At 39.7% G+C, this 25,779-nt stretch overlaps 1 protein-coding gene and 1 long non-coding RNA gene across 5 annotated transcripts in view; both read right to left on the bottom strand.

Annotated features, from left to right (window-relative positions):
* Nucleotides 1–2,676: 2,676 nt before the first annotated feature.
* Nucleotides 2,677–6,618, bottom strand: LOC114554954 (uncharacterized). The gene is made up of 4 exons (XR_003692498.1): nucleotides 6,423–6,618; nucleotides 6,093–6,187; nucleotides 5,190–5,266; nucleotides 2,677–4,220 (listed from the first exon to the last, which is right to left on the bottom strand). It is a non-coding gene; the product is annotated as an uncharacterized LOC114554954 (long non-coding RNA).
* Nucleotides 6,619–8,288: 1,670 nt separating this feature from the next.
* trpm7 (transient receptor potential cation channel, subfamily M, member 7) overlaps nucleotides 8,289–25,779 on the bottom strand; it is a 47,825-nt gene continuing 30,334 nt past the window's right edge. For 3 of the 4 annotated variants that reach the window (XM_028585567.1, XM_028585645.1, XM_028585724.1), the window contains 21 exons: nucleotides 23,888–24,016; nucleotides 23,446–23,697; nucleotides 22,870–23,044; nucleotides 21,772–21,904; nucleotides 21,439–21,617; nucleotides 21,174–21,306; nucleotides 19,865–20,667; nucleotides 18,720–18,808; nucleotides 17,929–18,025; nucleotides 17,673–17,749; nucleotides 17,535–17,572; nucleotides 16,842–16,870; nucleotides 16,400–16,453; nucleotides 15,894–15,938; nucleotides 15,583–15,648; nucleotides 11,782–12,065; nucleotides 11,390–11,472; nucleotides 10,551–10,756; nucleotides 10,273–10,324; nucleotides 9,723–9,829; nucleotides 8,289–8,634 (listed from right to left, as the gene is read on the bottom strand). In XM_028585567.1, coding sequence (XP_028441368.1) covers nucleotides 8,522–8,634; nucleotides 9,723–9,829; nucleotides 10,273–10,324; nucleotides 10,551–10,756; nucleotides 11,390–11,472; nucleotides 11,782–12,065; nucleotides 15,583–15,648; nucleotides 15,894–15,938; nucleotides 16,400–16,453; nucleotides 16,842–16,870; nucleotides 17,535–17,572; nucleotides 17,673–17,749; nucleotides 17,929–18,025; nucleotides 18,720–18,808; nucleotides 19,865–20,667; nucleotides 21,174–21,306; nucleotides 21,439–21,617; nucleotides 21,772–21,904; nucleotides 22,870–23,044; nucleotides 23,446–23,697; nucleotides 23,888–24,016 — 3,144 coding nt within the window. In that variant the 3' untranslated portion in view covers nucleotides 8,289–8,521. Of the gene's footprint in view, nucleotides 8,635–9,722; nucleotides 9,830–10,272; nucleotides 10,325–10,550; nucleotides 10,757–11,389; nucleotides 11,473–11,781; nucleotides 12,066–15,582; nucleotides 15,649–15,893; nucleotides 15,939–16,399; nucleotides 16,454–16,841; nucleotides 16,871–17,534; nucleotides 17,573–17,672; nucleotides 17,750–17,928; nucleotides 18,026–18,719; nucleotides 18,809–19,864; nucleotides 20,668–21,173; nucleotides 21,307–21,438; nucleotides 21,618–21,771; nucleotides 21,905–22,869; nucleotides 23,045–23,445; nucleotides 23,698–23,887; nucleotides 24,017–25,779 lie in introns of those variants that run through there. The other variant, XM_028585809.1, reaches the window with a different exon arrangement.

Genomic DNA, 25,779 nt, shown 5'->3' with positions numbered 1-25,779 from the left:
TGTCACTGTTTTTTTGTTTTGTTTTTATAATAAAAAAAGAAGCAATCATGGAGTTTGTGGTTCTTGTGTCAGCAGGTCAACATGGTAAAGGATCTGCCCTCCTTTCATATGCAGACATATTGTCATAAATAAGATATGTTCTGCTGTCTGCCTCGGTGTCTTGCCTCTGACCATCCAAGTGCTCAAGTTACACCTAACTGAGTCAAGAGAGTCCTAAATATAAAGGCTGTCTAAGACCTAACCTTTGGAATATCTTTGCTAAATAAGCTGTGCTGGGAACTCACATTTTGCCTACAGGCCACAATTGCCACTACATTATAAACTCTGCCATTAAGCTACAGTACTTACTTGAAATTTTGCATACAGTACATTTTAAATAAAGTATTGTACTTTAAATACATTTTTTAAATAATGGTATCACACTGGTGTATTAGTATTATATGCACCATATACCTATTTTTACAGTAGCTTCAAAATATTGCATATTAACCCCACTATATTAAAAGCTTATTTTTTCCCTTTATTAGATAGTGACAGTGGATTGACAGGAAAGGTGGGTGAGAGATGGGGGGGATGACACGCAGCAAAGGACCGCAGGTCGGACTTGAACCCGGGCCGCTGCAAAGGACTCACCCTACATGGGGAGCACACTCTTACTGGGTGAGCTAGAGGTTGCCCCACCCCCACACTAAATACATATATTTGACACCAATTAGAAGATTAAGATTTTTCAAACAAATATGATATAAATATTAGTTTTACTTGGACCAGCTCCAATGTCCTGCTTGCACAGTAATACAACAGTAATAGTAAAATAATCTGAAAGGGGCCATTTGGCCAACTATGTACTGCTTATATTACTGAAGAATACTGAGTAATTGTTATTTTTACCTAATCTCTTCTGTTAAATATATATTTGTTCTTTAAGTTATATCTTTAACTTTGTTAAACATGAGGTTAGTCCATCCATCCATCTTCATCCGCTTATCCGGGGTCGGGTCGCGGAGGCAGCAGCTCCAGCAGGGGACCCCAAACTTTCCTTTCCCAAACCACATTAACCACCTCCGACTGGAGGATCCCAGAGGCGTTCCCAGGCCATAAAACATAATTTGACTGTTCAACAGTGGTGAAAGAAGTATTTTATTTAAGTCACAAACTTGTCTATTACAAATGTGTGTGTTTGCAATGAGTGATACTGCAATGAGGTCACAGTGCCTGCATCTCTGACTTCTCATACACAGACAAAGAGCCCATGCGTTGGTCTTTTTCATTCAGTTGGAGCACTGAGACTGATCATTTCCCACAGCATAGTGAGTATACACTCTCCCTCGTAAAGTATTGTCTCCATTATGGTCACAACACACAGCGTAGTTCACATTGTTTGTGAAAACGAGAACCACGGCAGCTTGTGATGTGTGTTTCCTGTTGATAGTTTTTTCTTTACTGAGGAAACCCCTAACAGTGTCGTAAACAGCAGACAAATCTCTTGTTATTATCGTTTATGGATTACATGGTGCAGAGATTACATGGCCAGCAGTCCTCTGTAACTGCTTTAAAACTAAATCTAGAGGGCTTAAAGAGCCAAAGTTTAGAGCCTCAATATGTGCTTTTAATGGTTTCATTCCATAAACGGATTGATGTGTTTACTGTCAACATGAACATGAAAAGTCTAAACCAACAGTGAATTGACCCTATTAACACGTTGTCTGTGTATCCAAATCCTGATTGATCCTAATTTATTTCTCTGTGCCAACCATTGAGGTCCTTTATTATGATAAACATGGGTACTGTAGTTTATCATATACACTGCTGCCACAAATACTACTAATCTTTGGCTGAAAATAATATCCAACAAATACCCCATTTTGCTCCTGTCTGAGTAACGTTTGCTAAAAACTACAGTGCCCAGCTGTTTTAGGAAATTGGTTAGCCGTTTTTAAAGATTTATGTTTTCACTATGAACCAATAAGCTTAGGGCTACAGACAGGCTAGTGGGATGACTCCATCAGGGTATTCAGGAACATGTTAAACTCTGTGACCTCGAGGCTGACCAACACAACAACAGCCAGCTGGTTCAGATATCAGACAATACTGCTCAATGTTCTCACACAGCACAGCTGACATGATGATGATAAAAGGTAGCCTGGTAGACATAATCACTGAAAAAAAAAAACATTTTCTGATTGCATAATCAAGTCTCCACATATGATAAGTAAATAAGTACACATATTCAAGTACTATACAATTACAATTTTGAAATTAAATTCTATATTAATTCTTCTACTTCACTACATTTCAGAGGCTACTTTTTATTCCACTACTTTTATTTGATACCTATAGTTACTTTGCAGATTCAAGTTTTAAAACCTATGATGAGAATTTAAAATATGAATTGTTTTTTTTAAGTACAATAACCTAACCAACATTATATGAAATTGTTAAAACAGGAAGCTACGGTATGTGTTTCCATCCCATAGCGATTTTATCTGGTGAAAACACTGGAGCAAGTGAGCAGGAACAGTTCAGGAAGTCTGGCTGATCTTTGGACGATCGTATCAGTCGGTGTGACACAGCCAGTACTGTCTCCACACACAGTGGAATTTGACTACAGCCCTGCGTAGCCTTCTATTACAGAACAACGTGGCACTGTTAAATAAGAAGTGTGAACATCATCAATGTTTTTTCAGTGACATTTTATTGCATTTTAGGAATATAAAAAGGTTTTGCTGGAATTGATTACAAATTAGACAACGGACGAACACCATCCAGGTGATCGTCCGTTTATATATTTAAAAAGGTAAGGCATATATGGCAGGTATGGATATTAAATAGAGCTGTTAGAAAAGAATGAGTCTGTGTTCATGAAGTATTTCAGAGTATACATTTAAATCTTGAAATACAAGCACTGATGGTTGAATGAACACCTGAATGTTGATGGAAGGTGCTTTCAAAACATTAAAAGCTAAAAAGCTTAAAAAGACATTTTTGAAAAGGCGCTTATTTTCTTTCTTGCAGAGAGTTAGTTGAGGTGATCGACATCATACCACTCTAACGTCTGTATGGTAAATATACATCTACAACCAGCAGCTGGTTAGCTTAGCTTAGCATAAAGACTGGAAACTGGGGGAACAGCTAGCCTGGCTATGTCCAGAGGTAACAAAACCTGCATAGAACCTCTAAAGCTGACTAATTAACATGCTGCTGTATGTCTTGTTTGATCTGTACAAAAACCATAAGTGTAAAAATTACAATTCACCATTTTACAGAGGGGTTATGTGCCGGACTATTTCTTGGCCTGGACCAGTTTTGGAGATTCCAGGAAGTTACTGGTCCAATTCAAGAAATAGTCCAGCACATAACCCCCACCGTCAAACAGCATATTGCCATTTTTACGCTCTGATTTTTGTACAGATTAAACAAACTAGATATAACAAGTTAAGGTGCTGGTTGGTGGATTGTGTTGACAGGACAGAGACAGAGCCAGGATAGCTGTTTCCCCCTATGCTTCCAGTCTTTATGCTAAGCTGGCGATAGCTCCATACTCATCGTGCAAACATAAGAGTGGTATCGATCTTTTCTAGCCAACTCTTGGCAAGAAAGCGAAGAAGCATATTTCCTAAAATGCCAAACTATTCTTAAAAATGTGTGCCCAATCATCTCCCAGACCTGACACTTTTGGAGTTATCTAAAGATACATGTCTTGATAAAGAGTTACATTTTTTAAATGTTCTATTCCTGAATAAATGCAGCTGTAAAGACGTTTTATTTATGATTAAATGCCAGACGGACATGATGAAAGTAGTTCCTCAGGCTCCAGTTAGCTGAAAAGCTTCTAGACTTGCATCGTGTACACACTACATCATCTTAAGTGTGTACATTCATAAACAGAAGAGCAGACCAGTGCCTGGCTCCTGAGCGTTGCTCTCATCATCTTCTCATCTTTGTCTGTATTCACAGTGAAGATATATGGTCAGATCTTCTCATGGATGATGGTGAGACTTTAAGGATTTTTGATTTTGGTCCACAATTATGTTTTTATTTTATTTTTATTTTGTTTATGTTTGAATTCACTTTTGTATTCAGATAAGCAGCCATACAAAAACAAACCATTGTTCTTACAGTGTGAATACAGCTGTAGTTTTAGCCTCCATCTTCTAAAACTAAGTGGTCTTCCCAGCTTTTCCTCCTTGGCCCATGTTCTTCTTCACCAATTCCACCACCTGAAAGAAAAGTTTTGAACTGTTACATAGGACGGTTTACTTTTCTTGTCTGTTGACTTATTTTTAACCATGCAGTGCAGCTCTGGGGATGGCAATATCTGTCAGCCCACCACTTTTGTACAAACTGAAATATCTTAACAATTGATGGATGAATTGCTATGAAATTTGCTACACACATTCCCCCTCAGGATGAATTGTAATCACTTTGGTGATCCTCTGACTTTTCATCTTGCATTTTTACTCTGTCCAATACTTTAGTTTACGACTGAATGAGCCACAGCTTGACTTTGTGATTAGTGCTCATTAGTAAATGTTAGCATGCTAACACTGTAAACTAAGATGGTGAACATGGTAAACATTATAAACATCAGCGTGTTAGCTTTCTCATTGATGTATTCTCTCTATTCATGTGTGTCCCACCAGTCCCATCAGTTAGCCAGAAAGGTGAACAAAGACTTAATCCTGGAACTCCCCCTGTGTTTTACTGCCTGAACAACAGGCCACTTTGGTTGACAGAAAATTCAGTTGCAAAATAGTATGTAATACCGAAACAAAAACTAAATTACGTATGTAAGGTTTCTCTAAAGTATGTGGGTGTGGAGCCCAAACCAAAATACCTTACAGTATACCGCACTGCTGTGAAGAACGCAATTGAGTGCAACATGGAAAGTATTTGGTGACTGCTTTTTATACCAAAAAAAGAGTTTTCTAGATTTAATAACAACAATAGTGTTATTGAGATACAACTGTTATTATGACCTGATTATATATATATATATATATACACATACACACACATACATATATATACACACACACACACACACACACACACACAAAACTAGAAATAGAAAGAAGTTGAAAGACAAATTATTAATTATATACTTACTTATCTTTTTATGCCATACTGTAAATACACACTTAGAAAAAAAATAGTGGATACTGTATCTATCTCACTAACACACTAACCTCATCAGGTTTAGGAAAGGATCCCGTCTTAAGCTTGGAGTAGACCAGCTTATCATTCACTGACACCTCAAAGCTGCCTGTGGGGGTGTATGAGACAGCGAAAATTAAAATGCATCTATGCCAATTCCATTTAATGTAGTTCATTATATTTACACATATTTTCTGCAAGAACAGTTACAACCACTAAAAACGGTATATCTCAAAGACTGGGCGCAGTATTTTACCGCTAAAAGACAAAGTTAGGACATTATAAACTCCTGTCAATAGAATAAAACCTGAGAACAAAAACAGGTAAACAGAACATGTTGAAAGATTTTGACGTGTAAACACTTTTTGGGACATATTTGGCAAATAACAACAATTAGAACAAAGACACATGGTTGGAACTGAAAAGATTTTAGAAAGGTGGATATCACCCACAATGCATTGCAGTTATGCATTTGGTGCAAGAAAATACATCTGGTGGCAGGTCCTATAATAATAAAGGCCTACAACCGGTAAAACTCTGATTGGTGACCAAAGGAGAAGATGAATACATTGAATAAATATGTTTTGGCTTGTTAGCAGATAGTTTAAGAAAACCTAATTGATAGCTTGAAATGTTACTGAAAAATCTGTAGACTAATGTAACTAATGTCAGTTCGTATTTACTTAGATTGTTGTTCAGCTTGTGTGCTTTTTTTAAATTCCCAACATTATATAACACATGGAAAAAAGTCTGTTCACTCCCTATCTCTCTCCCTATTAGCCCTATTGTACCAACCCGGATTTTTCCCGAGAGTGGAAGTTCTCCCCTTATTAGACATTCTCTGTCTTGGGTAATATCAAGGGGAAGTGAACGAGAGGAAGTTGTATTTCTAATGAAACACAGCCTAACCAGTGATGAAAGAAAACTCAGCTTACCTTGCCTCCCTGTTTTTCCCGTCACCTTCACACCAGGAACCTGCCCGACGACACGGGCTAGTTCCTGGAAGCGGCGGGAATAACCTCATCCTGCACTGTTAGACAAAACAACCCAGGGGGAAAACACATTAATAAACTAGCCTATTGGCACACAGAAACGCGCAAGCGGCCGGGTGCAATGCAAAGTAAAGTAGCTAGACCTATTTCTGCATTTCTGTCAAACAAGACTAAACGTTACACACTAATTTGAAATAAAAAATGAATACGTTTATTACAGTCGGTCCTAAGTAGCCTACAACTTCCATTAGCACAATATAAAGTTACACTTACCAATATTCAACGAAGACGCTAGTCATGTTTCTGCCGCTTTTTGGACAAGCCTTTTGATGAGCTGTAGGCTAAACTTTCAGTCCGACAATGAGCTGACTAAAATGCAGAGTCACGATTGTTGGGCCTATTATTAACCACACCAAATGGGAGGTAACAGTCTGCCGTTTGCATCATACCTGGCCACCAGTATTGCATTAACTAAAATGGCAGATCGCAGATCTCCGACCTGTTTCGCAATGTTAAGGAAATTAAAACATAATTCGTGTATACGTTACAAAATATAATGGGGGTTTCCTTTGCCCATGCTACACCCTTCCACAAACTTTCATGAATATATATTGGGCCAGTACTTTTTCTGTCATCCTGCTAGACAAACACAACAGACAAACTGATAAACTAACCGACAACAACGTCTAGTAAAATGATCTCTTCACGGACAGTAGGGATGATTACAGCGATTAACTATTGCAATGTATAAACAAGTTTGTGTTGTGAGAAGATTCCCCTATAAATTGTAACGGGGGGAAGTGATTGTACAAATGCCAAGAGCTAGCTAACAGTGTCCTTAGCTCAACCATCCCATTATCTCACAGGTGAGCACTCTTATCAGTTTGGTCCGACGCAGCTGAACAGAGGCTGGTGTGTGTGGATTTAAATACCAGGAGCTGCTGTCCAACCGAGGAATCTGAGGTCTCTCTGTTCATTGTCTCCTTCTGCAGGCACACTGTACGTTCTGCTGATAATCATGGGCTCAATGCGATGGCAACATTTTGAATTCAAATCTACTTAATAGTGACAGTGCCCATCGCTTGCGAAGTTTTCATACACGAAAACATGGTTAACCCCTCAATGTGGACACAATAAGTATATTTTAAGATAGATTAATCCAATAATCGTTTTGTATCTAAAATCTCAAAATAGTGATGTATTCAAATTGATTGAGTCCAAATTCGAAATAAGTGACAGAGAAAAAGCAAAACATCCAAAATGAAATTTGTGAAAGGGGTTTCATAATAACCAAAAAGATTAGTTTCAGATCGTATTTATACAGAATATCAGAATTTTGGAATAAAATCTCAGATTTGAGTGGATGTGGTTTCTTCTTTACAGCACACTACTTGATATCCGTTACATTGGAATCTGAATAATTGGCCATACATTAGAAGCAGTCATTCATCAAAACTTGAGCAATGTTGCTAAAGCCTTTTGACATTTTATTTGTTTAAAATGATGTCCAGTACAAAATGTATACAGTAATACCCTTATGTCTGTCAGTTCCCCTAAATAAAATATTTCAATCTGTTCAGCTCATGCCAGATAACAGTATCTATAAGATACACTAGATTGTAATTTGCTCATACAATAGTTCATGACAAAGATATAGCAATAGTACCTTTGTAACAATAAAAACTATCAGCAATATTTTGGTGGACACACTTTCAATACAATAAAATTACATACATTGTTCTGTAAAAGTTGCATTGCAATCTGCCCATACTTTACAAGATTTTCTAATTCATGTATATGTTCATTAACTAAGAGACAAAAGGTTGTGATACAATTCTTTATACATTTATAAAAAATGATCTGGTGGCAAACTGCATTGTAGCAGTGACTGAATCAGCAGGCTGTTCTCTCTGAAGCTGCTGTAACAGATGTACAATGCACTTAGATTTGTTTTTTTTTTTTCTTTTTTTTTTTAAACAAGGCAACTTCTCAAACTTCATAATAAATAATAAACCCTATGCAATGATATTGTACCTGTATATATATATATATATATATATATATATATATATATATATATATATATATATATATATATATATATATATATATATATAAATAAAAAAAAAAAAAAAAAAAAATGTACTAAAAAAACAAAAGGTTAAGATGGTTGAATTGTGTTTGACACAGCATTTGGCGGGATCAAAAAAAGTAAAAAAAACACGACAGTCTGCATGCACTGGCTTCCATGGAAACACAAGTGTGATTCTTCCAGTTGATTGGGAAAGCCTCTCTGCTCCTTGGCTTTGACTGAAATCAAACAGAACGGTGTCTCCTTGTGACCATTCACTCACTCTCTTGCTTTAAACCCATCACAGCATCACCCTCATTGATTGGCGAGAATCTTTGACGCCGCCCCCTGGGTTGGAAGGGTCTTCTTGTGGGAACGTCACCTTATCTGGAGTGTAATCATTCCGCTTTAGATCTGGAAGGAGGAGGAAAAAAAGTCAACATGTTACAACAGATTATAATTTATATATGATGTTAGATTTGTGTTTGTAACCCCTGTGGTCAAAAATGTTTTTTGCTCATTCCTCCATCACTCGGATGTTTGATTTTCACTGTGCAGGATGATGTATAGGCAGAGTTTGACACTATAAAAAAGTGATTTTCAAATTCATCTGTTGAAGAAGGAAAGTTTCTCTGTGCTCAACTCAAGATGTGTGTGAGCATGATTTTGACATCAGATCTTCTCTGGAAGCCTGCCCAGTACAAAAATAACACAAATGTGATGTGGAAACTTAAACCTCCAGTGCACCTACACCGAGAATGGGCTTTAGAGTGATGCAGTTCAACTTTTCAGTTTTTCTAGGTTTAAGACTTTTACAGACCATTTTAAGAACATTATGAATGAAATTTAGGCCCTTTATCAACTAAGCCCTAAATTCAGCTTTTTCAAGCCAAGCATCGCTAAACTTAAACTGAAGAATAAAATCCATTTAATGTCTGTGGTACATCCGAAAGAGACACAAGCCAATAACACAAAAGCTGATTGGCTGCAATATAAGTTGCACGTCGGTCTCATTTGTAGTCGTGATACAGCGAAATTATATTTGGACCAGCGAAAGAAAGAACTACAACACCACGGAATATCAAAAAATTAGCATTAGAGGTAGCCTTGCATGGACATAGGAAAATTAAGACCTGCTTATAAATATTTTATCTTTCAAAAGCATGTTTCCGCTGGTCTTAAGTCTAAGATTATAGGCCTTAAACAGTCTTAAATTTGCTTGTGTTCTAGGTTTAAATGATTTTAGATTCTTGATTTTTCAATGAGGAAGGAGTTAGGTGTTCATTTCTTTAATCAAGAAATTATAACTAGTTAATTGAACTTTTTTGTGGAAACACATCAGACATAATTAATATTGAAAGCACAGTAATTTTATGTCTTAGAACACATATGGAGGGGATCTAAATTCCCCAAATGCTGCCTTGAAGTTTGAAGATTTTGAGCACATTTGTGGTGTCATTTAGTTAAAAAATACTGAACAGCAGCTAATCAATATGCCTCACCCGGAAGTTTGAGTTTCCGACAACAGGAGTTGCAGTGGTGTTTTGCTCGGAAGTTCCTTATGGCATCATCCCCCAGGTTGGCAGGTCCAAATATCATATCATAGGATCTGCAAGAGTCACACAGTGGTCATTTAGTGCAAAATGACTAGAAAAAAAAACAGCAGATAAGAAACTGTAGGGCTGCTAGCAATGATTTTTTTTGTTAAATAACCTGATGATTATTTTCTCAAACATTTGGTCTACAGTATAAAATGTCAGAAAATAGTGAAAAATGGCTGTCACAATTTCTTTACGTCAAAGGTGCCTTTGTTAAAAAAAAAGAAGAAAAGAATTCAGTCAAAACCCCAAAAAATGTAATTTATTATCACATATGACGAAACAAAAGGAAAAAACAAAAAGGAAAAGTGAGAAGCTGGAACTAGACAATATCAGATTTATTATCAACTAATCAATTAATTGTTTCAGCTTTACAATATTGAGCAACAAAAAGCTAAAAAATAATTCTAAAAAGGTGAATGACCCATGTGACAATTTGAGAGAGCTCACTTACCCCTTCTCACCGCTCTTTATAACTGATGGATCGGTCAGAATCTCTCCAACCCCTACACACACACACACACAGACACACACACAGACACAGACACAGACACACATCATTAGCTAAGTCAATGAAGAAAGGACAGTAATGTAAATACATGTGTCACATGCAGGAAACAGAGGAACTACAACTCCCATATACATGACTGATTAACAACAATACAACAAAAACCGTGAGTGCATTTTAATGGATCCGGTGTGGCGATGTGTAAGTGTGTTGCAAGTTTTTACCCTGCAGGTCGAGCACCAGCAGCTCTCCACGGGTGTACTCGTAGGTCCAGTGGCTGAAGGCCAGCATGGTTTCCTCCAGGAGGTTGGTGGGGACGATCTCATCTCCGTTGTTGTTGTTGAACTTCCTGAACTCCCCAGTAATGCACTCTTCTATAGCAAACCACTGTCCGGCAGAGTGACAGTAGAGCAGAAACACCTCCAGAAACCTGAACACACGAAGGACTCAGGGTGATGGCCCACAGAAAAGGATCCTTTAAACAACTAAAATCCTCCTAAATGTTCCAGCAAAAGTCTCCTTAGTTCATTTAATTTGAGGCTTTAACGGTGAAGATAGAATGATGTCTTAAAAACTGCACTGTTTCTACAGTGACTCCCTATCATGCATTTAGAGGTGTGAAAAAAGGAAATATGAATTATTAATTTGAAAACAAACCTCGATCAGATAATGGCATAGGTTGCCTTTAAAAAGGAATAGTTTGCTTTCTTGCCGATTAAATGGAAAGATCAATAGCACTCCCAAGTCTGTCTTACAGCTGGATGTGGCCTTATAATGAACAGTTAGATTAGCACAAAGACTGGAAACACGTTCATCAAGTTAGGTGCAGGAAATGAGTTTGTGTTGATGTGTGAATCACTTGTGCAGCCTACTTGATAGAACAAGCAAGCAAATGCTGATCTGGCCTTGCCAAACCACAATGAGCTAAGCAAAATGTGCGACCTGGCAGTGCATAGAATCTTTAATCATACAAAAACATATCAAGACATGAAATTAAGTTTAAGTTTTAAGATATGTGATTTCTGGGTCTGTGTTCTGCCAACCCTCCTGCATGCCCGCTTACCTCGGCGAATAAGGAAGCGTCTTTGGCCTGATTTGGTTGAAGGCAAATGTCAGCTTCTGGGCAGCTCGTTGTTGTTGAATTTCCTGGGTGGCACAGATAAACGGCATTTAAAATACAGCCTTTTAAAATATTGCCACAAATAGAGATTCTTTAGCATCTTTGTGGTTTGAATGTTTTTGTCATAGTCAGTTATCTAGGTTTATCTTTTATAGCAATAACTTTCTCATCTAACAAGGCAGACCCTTATTATACCCTTAGAAAAGCGTTAAAACCACAGCAACACATATCTAACTAAAGATAAGAACGGGTCTGTGAAGCCTGTTTGGTAGAGCCCAACAATATGCGTAACATCTTACAGGAAGTGGGGTCTACTGTGTGTCTGTGCTCCCTACCCTGAGACAAAGGTGCAGCACAGTGTCCTCCTTGTAGATGCTCTGCCAGGTTTGGACCACCTCAGGAAGGAATGATTTGACTATATACAGATGTCCTGGTTTCAGGATGTCATACTCTGACCAAGTGCAGAGCACCTTGAGGGCCCGTCTGAGTCCTCCGCCCATCTCCTCCTTGCTAAGAAACTCTATTTTGGCACAGAGGCCCCGCTGGGCCCAGGAAGACATGCTGTTGTTGATAGTGTTTGGAGAGCTCTCCTCCAGCCGGTACACAGTCACCGGCTCCCCTGAGGGAACACATTGCAGTAGGTGAGTCACAAACACTGATAAACACAGCCTTAGTTTGATGTTTCTTGAAACAAATGTGCTGGCTTCATGTCATATCCATGTTTGCTGACCTCTGTCCCTAAACGAAAAAACAGACACACTCACAGCACCAGAACATTGATATACTATCTGTTTATGAAGTGCTTCTTGCTGACATGTTAGCAAGCATTTGCCTACTTGTGCGTCCAGCGGACAAACAGCAACATGAATAAATATACAGTTGCTAGTTAATGTTCAATTGGTGATGTAATACTTGTTTTTTAGTAGCGATTTGACCCGTTAACTCTTTATCATGGTCTATCTGGCATGCTAGGTATTTGACTTCCTTTAGTCACTATTCTGTTGATTACCTTTTCTCCATTCTGGCCTTATTTGAGTACAGCAGAGGAACAGACTCAGAAATGTAAGGACAGAGAAAATTGAGGGAGATGACATACAAAATGTCTCCAGACTGGATTTGACAATGCAGCTACGAGCTACGCCCAAACACCGACATTAATTCCAATAAACAAGCCAGTTTTTTTTAATTGTCCATTGTCTGGGTGCATCAGCGAGAGCAAGGAAACAACAGCTAATAAATAGATGAGTGAGGCTTCAGTTACTCAGAAGCTTTTAGACCACTGTTAAAGGAAAGTTTATATCTGCTGATGGCCAATGCCTCTTCAAGAGGTGGGTTGACCCAATATTTACTTTGGTCAGTTATTTCTGTTTTTGTATTTTGTCTGTACTGACCTACAAAGCCAAAACACAATAACTACAGTGGGGGAAATAAGTATTTGACCCCTTGCTGATTTTGCAGGTTTGCCCACTTACAAAGAATGCAAAAATCTACAATTTTAATCATATGTACATTCTAACAGTGAAAGACAGAATCCCAAAGAAAATTCCAGAAAATCACATCATATGAATTTATTAAAATTGATAACCATCTGATGAGGAAAAACAAGTATTTGACCCCCTGGACAAACAGCATGTTAATATTTTGTAGAAAAGCCATTATTGGCCAGCACAGATGTCAAACGGTTTTTATAGTTGGTGACAAGGTTTGTGCACATTTCGGCAGGGATGTTGGCCCCTCCTCCCTGCAGACAGCCTCCAAATCATTCAGGTTCGAGGTTGTCGCCTGGCAACTCGAATTAAGCTCCCTCCAAAGATTTTCAATCGGATTCAGGTCTGGAGACTGGCTAGGCCACTCCAGAACCTTGATGTGCTTCTTCTTCAGCCACTCTTTTGTTGCTTTGGCGGTGTGCTTAGGGTCGTTGTCGTGCTGAAACACCCATCCTCGACCCATCTTCAGCTCTCTCACTGAGGGAAGGAGATGTCGGTCCAGAATTCCAAACATGGCCCCGTCCATCCTCCCCTCAATACGATGGAGTTGTCCCGTTGAAAAGCACCCCAAAGCATGATGTTGCCACCACCATGCTTGACGGTGGGGATGGTGTTCTTTGGGTTGTACTCTGTGTTCTTTGCCCTCCAAACACGACGAGTTGAGTTGAGGCCAAAAGTTCTATTTTGGTCTCATCTGACCACATCACCTTCTTCCAGGCCTCTTCTGAGTCGTCCAGGTGGTGAATGGCGAACTTCATGCGGGCCTGTACATGTTTCTTCTTGAGCAGGGGGACCTTGCGTGCGCTGCAGGATTTCAATCCATGACAAGTGTGTTACCAACCGTTTCTTTTTGTAACTGTGGTCCCAGCTGCCTTCAGTTGATTCATCAGTTCCCCCCCTTGTGGTTTTGGGATGATTCCTCACCGTTCGCATGATCAGGGACACCCCACGAGGCAAGATCTTGTGTGGAGGCCCAGACCGAGGGAGGTTGGCGGTGGTGTGGTGCTTCTTCCATTTCCTGATAACTGCACCGACAGTTGATCTTTTCTCTCCAAGTTGCTTTCCGATTCTCTTGTAGCCCATCCCAGCCTTGTGCAGATCAACAATCTTGTCCCTGATGTTAGAAAGCTCTTTTGGTCTTGCCCATGGTGGTGATGTTGGATGCTGGTTGTTTGGGTGTTGACAGGTGTCTTTTATACAGGTAACGAGGTGAGGCAGGTGTATTTGATGTAGATAATTGGTTCGGATTGGGGCTGTGTCTTAAAGAAAGACTAACTGGCTTGTAGAGCCAGAATACTTGCTGTTTGTCCAGGGGTCAAATACTTGTTTTTCCTCATCAGATGGTTATCAATTTTAATAAATTCATATGATGTGATTTTCTGGAATTTTCTTTGGGATTCTGTCTTTCACTGTTAGAATGTACATATGATTAAAATTGTAGATTTTTGCATTCTTTGTAAGTGGGCAAACCTGCAAAATCAGCAAGGGGTCAAATACTTATTTCCCCCACTGTACATATTTAGTCAGAATTGAGTTAAGACCATAATCTGATATTTTTGCATCCGTTTTACCACATACAGTATATTTTTTTTAATGCCATAAAAAGGTGTTTAAAAAAACTGCACATGAAATTTTCCAAGACCTATTATACAGAGGTAAAAACCAAACTGCCGTGACTGCACTCTAGCTAGTTAGGGCGCGCTGGGGAAAGCTAAATCTAAACATAATTAATAAAAACACGAGATAAAGTAGTCCTAAAAAGGTAACTAGCCCAGCTTAGCAGAGTAACAGGAACTGCCGTCTCTGCTTTTGGTGGAATTCATGAGATTTGTTGAGGTTAAGCTGGCTACAATAAATAACATATTTAAATGTATTTAATTTAAAAATAATTCATTAAATTGTTGGTTCAAATAGACAAGAAATGCGAAGAATAAACCATTTTGTTTGTAGATACTGCATTATCCTGTGCCCTTTAGATAGTCATAACATTCTAATGTTTTATTAGATTGTATGTAAGGTCTGTGACATATATTATTAATTAGCATAAAAAGATATAACATTATTCTTTTACAACTTATATACCTTCAAACCCTTTTTTCCCCTCAACTTCCCGGTTTCTGTAGTTCCTGCTCACTGCCTTTGAAAGGCAGTATAGATTCATGTTTTTCTCATGAGTTGTCTGCATCATACATACACAGAATTATACCTTCCTAACACCATCATGATGAAATGCCTAGAAACTGCACAGATCACAAGACATTTAAACTTCAAGACATTCACAGTAACAACAAAAACAGCAAAACTGTGACAACAATATGACTGCCACTCAAAACTGTAACATCCAAATATTTAGTTAATCAGTAGTTCCTCTTCAGCAGGGAGGTCTATCTGAATTGTGAAACCAAAATCATTAAAAAAAAACAACAACAACACGCACACATAAAAGACAGCAGCTCAACAACATCTTGGGCGTGACTGTGAGGCAAACAGGAGCAGATGTGGGAGGGCAAAAACAACGTAGAAAAACACATCTCTCATCTGCCTCCAAACTTCCTCATTCTCCAACTGCCTGCTGTCTTTTCTCAAAACTGTCTGCTGTGTTTTTACCTGACCTGTCATGCCTGGGAATGCACCGGGATTCAGACTTACCCCTAGGAGGCACAGGGGTGAAGGGGATACTCTGGGACAGCCTCATCAAGTTGTTGCGCTCTACAGCTGCAGGAGGAAAAGTATATGCACACACATAAATACACAAACAGGTCAGGACAAGTGCAGGAGAAGACTGAACAGAGGTGTAACTACTTGTAGGATTATTCATTGCTCTTCGCCTCTGTGAAACATTGATTATTTTCACCCACAGACAGCAAATTAACTGCGATTTAACAAAATCTACAATCATCAATTTTGGACAATATAACAGAACATGAAAACACAATGACAACTTATTCTCCATGTCTCACCTGAGTACTGGTAGCTTTCCATGGGTTTGAAAGGTGAGCCAATAGCTATGGAGGAAAAGAAGAGAACTGTTCATCTTTTTACAGAATGAGTTAATGTAATTTATTGACACAGTCATGACACATGAACCCTAACCCTAACTTGTCATGACAAAAACCAAATGACACTAAAGAAGCGTTATGTCAAACGTTTATGACTTGTTATGTTTATGACACGTTCATGTCAGTGTCATGTCACTCTTATGTAACCTCTAACAATCACAATAACAGTTCAAGCTTGATGCAACAGTTTGACTTCCTGCAAGTCACTTCTGTTGCCAGGTAAAGATTGCACAAAATGGATTTGCATTTACGTGTTAAACTTCTTGGATATTTAATGTTATCTCCGCAAAAACAATTTTAACCAGGGCCGTCTTATTATCATCAGTTTATTGTTCATTCTGTCAAGAAACTACTAGACTGTTTTCATGTTTCACATTCATGTTTGGTCACATGTTTGGGTTACTCACAGTCCTTTCTGGCTCCCAGGTGGGTGTGTCGTGGCGTGTAGAGAGAAACTGCAGCTGTAACCACAGAAGAAGAAAAGCATAGTGAAGCTTTCATCCAGAAACATGAGTAAGCATCATAATCAAGTACAATCCCTTTTTTAGGATTTCCTAAAAGTTCCAACATTACGTTGGGCTAACTATAGGGTTTTTAAATATATTACAGACAGTTTGGATATTCCCAATCTACCCCAGATTTTCTTTAACTTCTATCAACCTTTCCTTGTCTGGAAAAAAAAAACTCTTTTTGTTCATGTTTTTGATAAAAGGTGTTACAGGATGGAGGGTACCACACAAAATCATATTGGCTGCCAAGAAAGGGAAAAGGATCACTTTGATAACAGAGCCTGTGTAAATGTGCTGGACCAGCTGATCCAGATAGAAGAGTCAAACCCAACTTTCTTACCATTTAGTGCTTCTTCCCCAGGAGCTCGTCTGAAAGAGAGCAAGAGACACAACAGAAAGACATTAGTTACCGATAACATGCATATCAGTCTAGTTCATGAATCTACACGGGAGCTTGAGTAATGCATTACATTAGGGTGGTGTGAATAAAGTGTGCATCGGTGAGTGCTGGCTTTAAAGTTACTATATGTAACTTTATAATGATTCTGAAACTGTGTCATTTTTTAAATTGAATGATCTTAAATGACCTGTAACAGCAAACGAGACAAACCGTGAAAAGAACGGTATTTTTATATAGTTTTTATTAATGCCTTTGCCCGGGTCAGATTTTTCCCAGTAGAACGGCTCTACAGTAACACATTTTGACGGGTCACAGATTTTTATTTTCTATTTTCATTCCTGCATGTGACAAATGTGTTTACATTACTGTCCTTTCTTCATTGACTAAGCAAAGTTAATATGATAATGTGTGTGTGTGTGTGTGTGTGTGTGTGTGTGTGTGAGAGTGAGAGTGTGTGTGTGAGAGTGTGAGTGTGAGTGTGTGTGTGTGTGTGTGTGTGTGTGTGTGTGTGTGTGTGTGTGTGTGTGTGTGTGTGTGTGTGTGTGTGTGTGTGTGTGTGTGTGTGTGTGTGTGTGTGTGTGTGTGTGTGTGTGTGTGTGTGTGTATCTTGTTGGCCAGTGGGAGGACACTTACAGGCTGCTCGCTTGGGCTGATTTGACCTGAACTCTTTCCTGGTGGAGAAACATGAAGTCGTTAAACACAGACAGAAACCGGCATAAATAAAGTTAACCTCTATTTGTTTTACTCTGCACACATAGAGACATTTCTTACCAGAACTGCAGCCCTGGGGTCATCGTGGATGAGGATGTCTTCAGCTGACACTCTGCTTCTGTCCTTCTTTGTCAGAGCTACAGAAACACAAACAATCACCAACCATAACGTGTTAGGAGAGACACTGAACATTTAAGAAACTGATGCTGCTGTTGGTTTTTGGGCTGCGATGAACTGAAATGATTGTATATATTTAAAAATATCTTCCTCTGCAGATATTTTCTTAGGATTATTTGTGTTATTTTTGTGAGCTTACAGGAGTCAGGATGGAGGAAAACTGGGTTTCTGTCATACTCTGTGAAGCCAGTGTAGGAGTTGACTGCTCTGATGTGACCGGGACCTTCAGGCTGAGCCTATGGCAGAAAGACGGAGGTACAAACACAAAGAGAGATCATCTAGTAACTACATTAACTACAAGATGAGCTGCATAAGGATCTGTCTGATTCAGCTCAACAGGTGAATTGATCAATCAACATTGTTCATTCGCAGTAATAGATCAGAGCAGCATGTCTTAACCAACAGCCCAATAAGTCACAGTTGGTTGCTGATGCGTGAAAATCAATGCAGGTTAGACACCAGGCGGAAGTTAGTTTTATAATCACCACACCTTTTAGCAAATAAAGTCTGCATCAAATTAAAGTTTGGATAACATTTGTATTACCACCTCCGCTAATCTGTTTCCTGGGGTAAACCATGTGGTTCATTTAGATGTGACACATTTTGACTGTAAGTGGCAAATAATGGCAAATGCTTAAAAGGGAGATGGCACAAGTTAACAAGGGGGGACACGTTTTTACTTACACATCAGAAAATCTCCTTGTAGGACCTCTAAAACAAGTGTGTTGACTGATCATCAATAAGCTACAAAGTGTTTACATAAAAGGCAAATATGACAGGAACACACTTTAAACAAACACCTAAAAACATTGGGCTGTCAATATTATTGACATGGATAAAAGAAAGAAAAAAAAAATGTATATACACTATACTGTCCATGCAACAAACAACCAAATGATGATTCATACATTTATGCATACATACACACACCTGCGATCTGGTCTGTGTGACCGGGCTTTGCCGTCTGCTGGAGGTCTCTTTGGGTGTAGAGTGCTGGAGGTCCAAACTGTCTCTATGTCCTGAAACCAAGAAAATACTGTCAATCTTCATAAGGCCCATTGAAACTGCCCTGTCACTCTGTGACATTATCAAAATATATACACTTTTCTTTTCTCCTAGTAATTCAGGTTTGCCTTGTGTAACAACATCCCAGCAAAACAATCCCTACTCCCATTGTACTGTAACATCTAAGGCAATCGCTGTGTAGGATTCAACGACGCACTTCCCAATCTGGTGACATCATTATCACCCCAATGGTAAAATAATCACAGTTCAAACAGCGGATTCTTATGAGAAATTCCTCACCTCCACCTGCCAAACAAATCCTTAATCAATTGCGGTTATTGCTAAAAACCTTAACCAATCAACCAATCATTTACGCTCCAGTCACATTACATGTGAAAACCTCCAAACAACCCAGAAACAGAGAATAAACAAGTCAGACGAGAGGTCCAAACAGAGCAGAGAAAGGAAAAGAACAGGCACCAGCTGAAGGTCTACTGGGATCCTGATCTGGAGATGGACAGGCCCGAGCACCCGGCAGACACAGTCCTCAACTTAAGTTAAGACTGAAACTCAAACCTCTCATTGTGTTTCTCTTGTGCCTTGTTCTTCTTGTCAAGCGAGACTTCTGACCCACTTTGACCCTCATACCAGGACACTGGAGGGGCAGTTGGTGCCGACATTTTCCATTCTCTCGTGCTTCCTCTGTGGGGTCTCCTGGGTGCCACAGCAGGGGCATGCGCACAGCCTGACAGGCCACTATTTCCGTGGGTGTCACCCAGTTAGGATTCAGCTTCAGTAGCCAGGTGGCCTTCAGCGTTGGTGCTTTGGCTACTTCGAGAGCCTGATCTGCCCTTGTCGTTGAATGCCTCGTTCACGTACCCCCAACCCACCTCCTTCTCTCGCTCTCCCCCCCCGTGTTCTCAGGCTTTGCAGTGCAAGCAGACAAGCAGGCAAGCAGGCAGGCCGAGCAGAGCACAGAGTCTTAGAGACAATGACAACAGTAGGATACACACACTCAAAGTTTTCACCCTCCTCATCGCTACCAGATTTACCCGCAGTCTTGTACTTACCCACAAACGCCCCAAACTCTACAGTGGTGCTGTCTGGCTGGAAGGGCTGCTGGTTAAGCCGAACTAGGGCGAGATCTGGGTGGCTGGACCCACTGGGCTGGGAAGCGGTGCAGCCTATGTTGAACTGAGCCCTTGAGGAGGGTACATTGGGCAGGCTGGATGGGGAGTCGGAAAGGCCCGGCTCTTGTGGACGGGTCAGCTTACTCTGGGTGAGAGAGCGTCCTCGGAGACGCAGCTCTGGAGGGGAAATGGCCACAGCACTTTGGACAAAGGCACTGGAGCCGACACTGCCTGAGGAGCCAGCCTCTGCAGAAAGGTGCCCGAGCCCAAACAACCCCCTCCTCTCTGGACTTAATGCTGGGTTCAGGTTGGGGTCCAGCCCCAGTCCTGCTTCAGGGATGTTCCCGACTCTTCGGCTACTCTCCGTCCCAGCCCCTCCCCCGACACCAATCCCAAAAAGAGAATCTGCAATGTTGGCTCCTGCCAGGGGAAAAGACGAGCCGAGGTAGGCCCCCACACTGCGTTTGCCTATGACGGATGATTTGGAGTGGGGGCCAGTGTCTGTTGCCACAGGACCGATGCTGGGGACCACATTCTTAGAGAGGCTGAGCTCCCTGGTAATCTGATTGTGGACCTTGCTGGCCTCCGACGCCCTCTGAGCAGTGAGGGTCTTCAGGGTGTCCACAGTCAGAGCTGAGAGGTCCTGCAGGTGGCCGATCTGGGAGTCCAATGTGTGCAAAGAGCGTTTTATAAAGTTGACCTTGTTGCCAACCTCCCTCAGCTGCATACCCATGGTCTCAACCCTGGAAATGACAAACGGTAGCTTCAGTTACCCACAGCTCAGCTTGTGTTACCTACTATTGTTAATGTTAAATGTTATATTGTTACATTTAGAAAATGGAAAGGATTAATTTCTTATTTTTATTAAATGACCAATGCTCTAGCATGGTATATTCACTGACCTGATTTGGAAAATGTCTGATTTTTCTCATGTCTAGTCATTTAGGGAAATGTTAAATGTCACAATTACTGTATATTCAGTATGCTGTTACTCATTGGATTTAATTTTAAACACTGAATCTTTTTGAGCTTTAGCTTTTTGACAGGCTGAAAAAGGCAACCTGTGGAGCGGTTTGTTATAAGTGGGTCTGTTTCGTGTCGTTTGCATGAGGATGCACATGCACACACGTTTGTTAGACCACAAGGCTACCCACAATTTTAGTGAGTAACACTGACTGTAAACATACCTTTTGTTAATCTACAAGAAATCTTCACTGGGCACTTGTTAGAAGCCCAGTAACAGTCTCACCTTTCTGAGGTAATACGTATGCGTTCCTCACTTCCCGAGTGAAACTGATCATTCTTTTCATGAAAGTAAGTCTCCACACACTGCTCCTCAAAATCATGAAGCTTCTTTTGGTCTTCCTCTGTGAGAAACAGCTCTGAAAGAAAGAAAGAAAGAAAGAAAGAAAGAAAGAAAGAAAGAAAGAAAGAAGACGGTGTTACTGTTAGAGCAGGTTTTTAAATAATCAACATGCAGTTTCTACCAAAGAATGCCAGTAGTGTTGTCGTACTTGGTCCGTAGGTATGCTCCTTCTTCCTCTTTCTACACATACAGAAGAGGGAGTAGATATGGCAGAGGAGGATGAAGGGGGGAGGGAGGACAGGCTTCTCATGGTAGGTCATAATAAAGTGGTAGCGCTGGTACTTCCACACCAGATTAGAAATGGACTTCACTTGCATATACACATTGCTGGAAAACAGAGTACAGAAATTACACCGAGGATGATGATGATGATGTTGTGGAGAATGCCAGCAATATACAGTATAAAAGATTTAACGCGTAACCCAAAGCTAATGAGTACACATATTGTTGTGGATTTAGCTCTGAAATATTGTGCACTTACTTGAAGAAGGCGATGAGGAGGTTGACCATTAGTATATACTGTACAAAGAGGTAGACCGCTTGTAGCAGAGGAGTCAGCCACACTCCTGTCGAACACAGGTCTTTTACGTTGTTTTCAGTGCTATTGGCACACACTGTGAAGAAGATAAGACTTTTAGGATATGCACACACCTGCAAGTTTGCGCGCACATACAACTCCCCAAAATATGCTAAAGATATACGCGCTCATCACATCCCGGTCTTGTTAATTTGCAAAAATCTTTAACTAACTTTCTGTCCCCCTGTGGGTCCAAATCTGACTCTACAACACATGTATACATACTAAGACAAAGAGGACAATGCTACAATGAAACTGCATTGAAATATTAACTGTATTAATATAAAATCTGTTTCACTTTTTATTTAATGTATTCATTGTGATGTTTTAAGTGTGTTAACAGCTGTTGGCAGCATCATCCCTTTACATTAATTGATATATTAGCTTGATATATTGGTACACTTTACTTTAAAGCGAACAGCTACAATTAGCTTCTTACACTTGATGTGTGGAAAAACACTGCAACAAGGATTTATTCAGTGAAATATCTTAAAGGTTTGTTCAAAAACCTTGAGCATTTTATATTTTCTTTTCACTATAATAACTTTACGACAAACTTACACTGCGTAATTGACATCTGATCTGACTATTCGCTACTTCCAGGTCACAGTAAGGGTGGTTATCATGTGATACATTTCAACTGTGTGTGAAACCTTGGGATGCCAACTCAGGTTATGGAGCACAGCCAGGTGTTCTGTTTCACCAAAGATTCAAATGCCCAAGACTCAAGTGATGATCATTTAATAGTTTCCTGCTAGCCAGACCATTTTTAAATGGAGTCGAGGAAGTTGACGCTGTGATGAAGCAAAAAGCCCTGCCCTCTCTAAAGAGACCTGCGTTGGCTGCTTCGGTGTGTGAAAGATGCTGAGGGCATTTGCTAGCCGTCGTGGTGGGTTTGATATCCAGTGCTCGTTTTGATTGACAGTCAGCTTTAATGCCAGGGTGAGAAGCTTTAAAATAAATAAATCTCGTAATCTCCCCTACCGTCCTCATCGTCCTTACCATCGATTTCATAGGCATACACTTCCCCGTACATCATCCAGTATGGCTGGAAGACCACATCTTTGGCCAGCGTCCAGCTGGGCTCCTCGTGTGGGTACAGAATGGCTTTCCTGGGTACGCCATAGCTCAGCAGAACTATAACCATTATTACCACAATATAAAACATGTTGGCCACCTGTAAGATATGTCACACATACTGAATGAAACATATGGCCATCACTGCTTGAAATAATATTGGACGTATGGTACATTCAGAGTTTCTTAAGTGCACAGATCAAAAATCAGCACTATGTTATTACTTTTGAGAAAATACACTAACTGTAATATTGCAATTATCAATATTGAAACATTTTAAAAGCATTTCTTAGTTTTGGCTCATTACAATTTCACCTACATCAGCAAATTAGTGTATTCGTAAATGATAAAATATTATTCTTGTTGCATTGCATCTCTGATAGCACCTTAAGAAAAACATTGTTGAAAAAAATGACAACTTTTACACTGTGTACAAAACGTTAATATCTGCTTGCTTTATATCATATGGTGGTGTGACTGTTGACTTTCACAATAACTCACCATTTTAGCAATCATCATGACATAGGGTCCAGCTTGCTGGTTGACAGCCAGGATATCCAGGAGGCGCACATACCAGAAGATGATATTGAGACAATACACTGTCCTCCCGGGGACAAAGGCCTCACCTCCAGCCAATCTCAGGCCAAAGCCGATGAAGAAGGTCACAATGGCCAGAAAGTCAGACACATTGAAATAGTCACTGAACCACACTTTTATCTTCTGGCTTATTTTGCCTGCTTCAGACATAAACATCTGGAAAAAAGAAGATGGAGAAAAAAAAAGAAAAAAAAAAGAATGTGAAATAATGCTAAGGAGACAAGTTAATTTGTAGTATTTGGTAAAGTTTAAAGGACAACAAAAAAACTGGTATCTTCATTACCTTAATTGTTTTAAAACATTATGGAGCCTGACAATACGTGTCTTACACTTCTGTTGGACATACCTCTCGAATTTTTTCAATGGCAGAGGAGAATATGTAGAGGATGACCACCCACTCTTGAGGAGAAGGCCATTCAGGCATTTTCACCAGGACCACATAAGAGTATGTCATCAAGAAGCCCAGGTAGAAGAGCTGACAATAAGAGATACATAAGAACTATCAACAACTCCAAAAACATTATATAAAACACCTTTATACATTTAAAGGATAAATTCTTCCAAGAATGGGAATAGTGTCATCTTTTTTTTTTTAAACTATATATGTCATAAATGTGGGAAATGTAGACAAATTGTATATAACATATGTTGGATGTAGATGATGACTGGCCTGTGTGGACAAAGGGCCTCTAAACTCAGACATTTCCCGAGAGGGGCTTCCTCTGTGAAATATTTTGAGACAAGGTCAGTTGAGGCCCTCTGACGGGGTTGAACCTCATCATGGCACTTTGAGTTGGGGGTAAATAGTCTGCCATTTTGACTGAGGGCTCTGAGCTCTCAGAGCTCAGCTGGCGGTTAGCTGTGTGAAAGAAGAGAAATTTAATCTTCTCCGTCTCAAGTGAAAATCACAGTTCCCAACAAAGTCAGTACAGGCCAAAAGTTTGGACACACCTTCTCATTCAATGAGTTTCCTTTTTATTTTCATGACTATTTACATTGTAGATTCTCACTGAAGGCATTACAAACTAGGAATGAACACATATGGAATTATGTACTTAACTAAAAAAAAGTGTGAAATAACTGAAAACATGTCTTATATTTTAGATTCTTCAAAGTAGCCACCCTTATTCATAGTTTTGAGGCCTTCAGTGAGAATCTACAATGTAAATAGTCATGAAAATAAAGAAACACATTGAATGAGAAGGTGTGTCCAAACTTTTGGCCTCTACTGTATATTCTACTACTCATTTAAAGCTGCAATTATCAGTATTTCCATCGTAGCACTGAAAAAGCTACTGTAAGTAATTTGACTTCTCTTATCAACCCCCTGCTAGTCATTACAACTTCTACTATGAGGTGACATCAGTGTTGTGTGTAGAATTCTCCTGCCCTCCACTGGCCAACAATAAATTAATGCTTCTTTTAGTGAAATATCTATCATTAACTATTAGATAGACGAATACATAAGGTAAGAGATTACACAGTCAATACATTTTGAGTGTTCAACAAAAGTTTATAGCTCAGCAAGGCTCAGGTTACTTAATTTATGTAATTTGCATACCTTAGAGCGGCTTAGTTCAAATAAAAACTTTTAGTGTTTTCTTCTTTTGCTGTATAGAAAGAAGTTCAAACCACATGATTGTCTCCCAATGGTACTTGAACTCAGCACTGAAGTTTGACCTGTGCTAGTAACAGAAAGGAGCTCTTTTGTACAACCATACTGCAGACTGTGGGAAAGTTAGTCCACAAAAGCAGGTAAAGTTACACATGCACACTCAAACACACGTCCAGTTTTTTGGTACCACTTGGACTCAAAAAATTGCTGAACCTTGACATGTGAACTGTTGGAAAATCAGCCATTAACACCCCCATCTGATGGGTAAGCTTTTGTGTGCTGCACTGATGTGCTGAAATTGGAATAGAAGCAGGTACAGCAGATGTAGATAAGCACAGACTGTGTTATGTAGACTAGCAGTTTCAGTGATGGTATCAGCACGTCTCAGTCTTGAATAGCATGAAAAACAACCCTGCTAGTGCAAATAAAACTCTCAAAAGACGACTCCCAGGCTCCTGAGAACCAGCCTCAGGCTTGCGAATATAAATAAACATCAGCACAAGTGAGAAAAGCTGAATGATAATCCTGTGCAGGAGTGTGGACATGACATTAGCAAGTGTGTATTCAAGAACATTTGTTTAAAAACAGTTAACATTTAACTGCTAGTACGGACTCTCTTGACA

This window comes from Perca flavescens, chromosome 1, assembly GCF_004354835.1.
Source record: "Perca flavescens isolate YP-PL-M2 chromosome 1, PFLA_1.0, whole genome shotgun sequence".
Taxonomy (NCBI): Eukaryota; Metazoa; Chordata; class Actinopteri; order Perciformes; family Percidae; genus Perca; species Perca flavescens.
The sequence above is the reverse complement of the archived record's forward strand: the minus strand, read 5'-3'. Positions and strand labels throughout refer to the sequence as shown.